The 4,469-nt window shown below is 42.7% G+C and overlaps 1 protein-coding gene across 1 annotated transcript; it reads left to right on the top strand.

Moving 5' to 3' along the window:
• Positions 1-3,781: 3,781 nt before the first annotated feature.
• On the top strand, positions 3,782-4,114 carry CCR75_001283 (uncharacterized protein; the record flags this gene model as incomplete). Its single annotated transcript, XM_067959387.1, has 1 exon — positions 3,782-4,114. One exon carries the CDS (start codon positions 3,782-3,784, stop codon positions 4,112-4,114), a length of 333 nt encoding a protein of 110 aa, XP_067819298.1.
• Between the last annotated feature and the right edge of the window lie 355 nt (positions 4,115-4,469).

Below are 4,469 nucleotides of genomic sequence, written 5' to 3'. Positions count from 1 at the left end.
CCGTTTACCCTGATGAGCCGCTAAGATTCATGATCGTGTGCGAAAAACCTGCAAGAATGCACGTCAAGTTCCAAATTAGCAAAACACACGTCGTCTATCGACAAGCCACATCTGAGAGCCCAGTCACAGGCTCTGCCACCGAGCTAGAAATAGCCATGGCCAACTTTTGTTGTTTTGTTAGGAACGGCAGAGGACATGGCCATTTCCATCTATTTGATCCGATAGGAATTTTCTCCTTCTAGTATGACAAAAAGAGAGCAATACGTTAGCTCCGGATAGGTACAGGAATGTATCTAGTTAGCATAAATGTCGTAAAGCGATCCTGGACCTGTCCAACAAGGGAGAAGTCTTATTGCACAAAGGCTTTAAGCCTTGTATCAAGAGCCTCTGGTCCCTGGAAAAGGATGTAATCTATGTGATTTAGCCCAAACGAAGTGTTAAGTTTCTCAAACCAAAAGCGTTTTTGCCCTGAAAGTTCGGGGGAGGAATTTATGCCAGCAGAGGCTTCGCCTTATAAGGAATACGTGTAGATTGATACGAATGCTACCAAGTGTAGCGGAGCTACTTCGTCCATGAGTCAGAGGAAGACCTTAGACTCAACAAATCCCTTAGCTACAAAGAACTAGGAATTGAACATCTCAGAAGTCGTCCAAGCTCGTAGAGCTAAATGAATCCTAATTCAAGGGTTCAGTTGCTCGAAGAAAAAAAATAATACTAATGCCCGAGAATAGATACCTTAAGAACCCTTGGTACTCGAATAGATCACTGCGCAAATATTCGTAAGAAACTTAACGCTTTCATATCAACTTGGGAAGTAAACTCTAAAATATTGCATACTTAATCATATTTAAATTAGATCTCGGCCACCAGATCTCTCTCTGGTGGCTGCTGCTCGTAGAAACTCGTAATAAATGGGATTTATATGATACACCTATATTCAATCGTAGAAGGTATTTACTTATACTGTGAAATGTACCAAAGTAACGATTAACCATCTATCTTCTACTGACTTTATTATATGAATAACAAAACTGTGTATGGCGCATGCCTACGCACCGCACAATTGTGTCTTATGACGATCGGCGGGGTTGATTTAACATAAATCAACCAATCAATAAAGCTAATGACTGCATCAATATTACCAGATCTGGTGAGATTGGAACTATTAAGTTAAATAATTTATAAAGATCATTATTTGTACTTCTTTGCTTGTTTCCTTTCATAAATCAATTTATTTTTTAATGCTCGTTAGGAACTAATACTTATGTAACAGGACACCCCGTTTCGTCATCCCAACGCAGTGGCGACTGTGAAGACCACCGGATTACCCGGGGTCGAGTCCTTTAGACGTGCGGGTTCTTACGTGACAACCTAAAACAATTTTCGCGACGTTATTTTATCAAGTTTGAACCTTTTGGTGTGGAGTCACCTTTTGATGACCCGGTTAACGATGACATCTCTGGTGACGTTATCACGCATCAGGAGGATTAATGTGATCGTAAAAGATTACTTCGAGATGAATGGTAGCCCCAGTTCTGACACTAGCAAAGGAATAGGGACCGCAATATGTTGCTTTGTGCTCCCGAAAAGAAATCCTGATTGCCTCCTTTGGACAATTTAACTTATTGGATTGACACGACGAACAAGCGATATGAACTTCGTATTCGACTAATCGAGGCTTCGTAAACCTATGAGGCCAAAAAGGATTTTTTAATCGATGCCTTTTTTAGGCAGCGCTGGTAAACTTGCAAGTGCCGTATGGATATGACCCTTTTTTCAAATTTGGTAAGCAATCATCACGAATGTGTGAAAGGCAGGCCGCGAGGTCTGCTTGGCAAATGAGTCAGCTTTCGTGAGTGGTCTAAATTACGTACCGTAATCGGCGCATGCTATAGCTGCAGCGTTTGTCTAAAGAGGACGACTTACCTTTCCTTTCGGGGACACCCACCTGCTGTCTTTAGGGTGCAGTCCATGCCCTAAAGCGGACATACTCTCTCAAAGACCCTCATTATAGAAGTGCATCTCTTCTAAGTTGCGCAAGGGAATTGATTTGTTACAATCTTTTTACGAACGCGCAAAGCGGTCGCTTTCCGATGAACCTTCTGGTTTAATGGACGGCTCTCATTATACTGCTCGAAATGTCTATCATGCGAGGGTGGATACCCTTCAAATCCTTATGTGTAGGATTTGTTACCAAAAAATCCCAGGATTGAGACTTAAAACGCTCAATCCGAGTCTTCAATTTGAGGACACCTTCGTCCATCGATGGTCTGTTAAAACCCCGTTGCCAACCGAATATCGGCCACGTGCTCGTCTAATGTGACAAGTACGCACTTCACGGAACAGCGGCTTTAGTTCTAGCGTTGGCAATTAAAATATCTCCGAAGTTAAATTCAAGGTGATATCAGGTCAAGTGTATATGCGCCTATACTTGCTTCGTTGTTTACCTCAACATTCAATGTCTCAATTTCATCTTTGGAACTTAAATCCGAAGATAAGTGGGGACTTATTTCGTTGGTTTTTTCAGGAAATTTTCCCCAACTGCCACTAGCTGTGGTTGCAAAACCACAGATAATCTTCTGCACCGATCGACTCTCCAGTCGATCTCGGACTTTTGCACTGTCTCTATTAAACATGCCTTCAGTATTTCTTGGATGTGCCTTCCAAGCATACATCCTTGTTTGGACCGACTCAACTTATTCGAGCGGCCTAACTTCGATGTTACCTGTAGCCGTCAGTAACTCACAATGGTGGACCTTCAATGCTGCATGTGCTTAAGCACAGCCGTCGGAATCTAACTCCACAGTGTGATGGGTAATCTTGTGCAGTCGTGCAAACGACCGAACCACAAGTGAGGCCATCGCACTCACTCGTAGGACATCCACACGCTTGTGGACGCTCCAAGACGTTCATCAGTTGTCATTTGTTTAACGAGAGACAAGCATCGTCACGGCTTGATGCTGCCAATTTATGTATGGCTCGTATTTATGAGCCATGGTGATCCAAGGATGACATCAGATTTGTCATCCAAATCCAGTACGATGAAATCTCTGATTACACTAAAGGCAGGGCGTCTCGACTACTTCACGTACACGACGTGCAGAGGAAGGTTCTAAGTAGCTAAGAAGTCCTAGCTACTAAAGGTATATCCTCTGGCTTTAGATTAGAGTAAAGGAAAACTGTCTCAATATATTAAGTTTCCACGTAATGATCTTCTATCTACTACTGACTTTATTATATTAGTAACTAATTACGTATCGTGCCTACTTGCGCACCTCACAATCGTGTCTTGTGACAATTGGCGTGGTTGATTCAAACTTAAATCAACCAATCAATAGAACTGATGTCTCACTGCGTCAATATTACCAAATTTGAATATTGGAAATTCTTTATTTTTTTCCTCTTATAAGAAATAATTTTTGTGTAACGGACACCCAGCTGAGTTGATTTGGCGTGAACCCCTTTTTTTAAATCTTATTAGAACAACACATTATTGGATTGTTCGCATTCTCCTGAGAATTAGTATTTAAAACATTTAAAGCGGCGCTGGAAGGTTTCCTGTCCAAAACAACTGCCGATTCCAATGCTAGGAAGTTGCCGGGTGATTGATTATATAAAGGGTCTCACAAAATTGTACACAAAAATTGCAAAATGCAAGGGCAGAATTAGTCCTTTTGTTTCCAAAAAAAAGAGTTGTCGTCTATTCTATTGCTGCGCAATGAGATTTGTCCATTTCCTACTAAAATTGCGTTACTATCTATAACTCTTTTTATTTGCGTGTATGGTGGCCAGCGAGTCACCTTCGCCCGAGGAAGAAGTCGCGTACTGGCGGCAACTCGAGCGCGACTACTACGCACTATTGGGTGTGCCACGAGATGCCTCGAGCACTGAGATACGCAATCGCTTTTTATCTCTCTCGCGCGAATTCCATCCAGATCGTCGACGCCAAGACAACTCGGCAATCGTTGCGGCCGCAAATGCTCAGTACGCAGTGCTCGATCGCGCATACAAAGTGCTTTTCGACCCCGTTAAGCGCAACATTTACGATCAATATGGTGAAAAAGTGAGTTGCATCTTGTCTCGACGCTCTTTTATAGAGAGTTTTCAAATGTAACACTTGACACGACATCTTCAAATGGATACATTTTGCAGGGCGTGCAAGCACTGGAACAAAATGGCCTTCCTCCACGTCACACCGTTGGTACGCACTTGAAAAGTGCCGACGAAGTCCAGCGATACGTCCAAAAGATTCTTTATTGCATGAATCAGCAAGCACTTGAAGCGCAATTCTCCTCGGACAGTAGAATGTCCATGAATCTTGACGCATCTGCATTTGTTCAAGCACCGATGCAAGGATTCCAAAGCCTCTTTCAGCGTGGAGCCCGATGCATTAAACGTACTGAAATGTCCATTCTACAGCGGGTGGAATTGCCATTAACGCCCTCTACATCCTTGACTCTTGGTGGCTA

Source organism: Bremia lactucae, linkage group LG15 (genome assembly GCF_004359215.1).
Source record: "Bremia lactucae strain SF5 linkage group LG15, whole genome shotgun sequence".
Taxonomy (NCBI): domain Eukaryota; phylum Oomycota; class Peronosporomycetes; order Peronosporales; family Peronosporaceae; genus Bremia; species Bremia lactucae.
The sequence above is the reverse complement of the archived record's forward strand: the minus strand, read 5'-3'. Positions and strand labels throughout refer to the sequence as shown.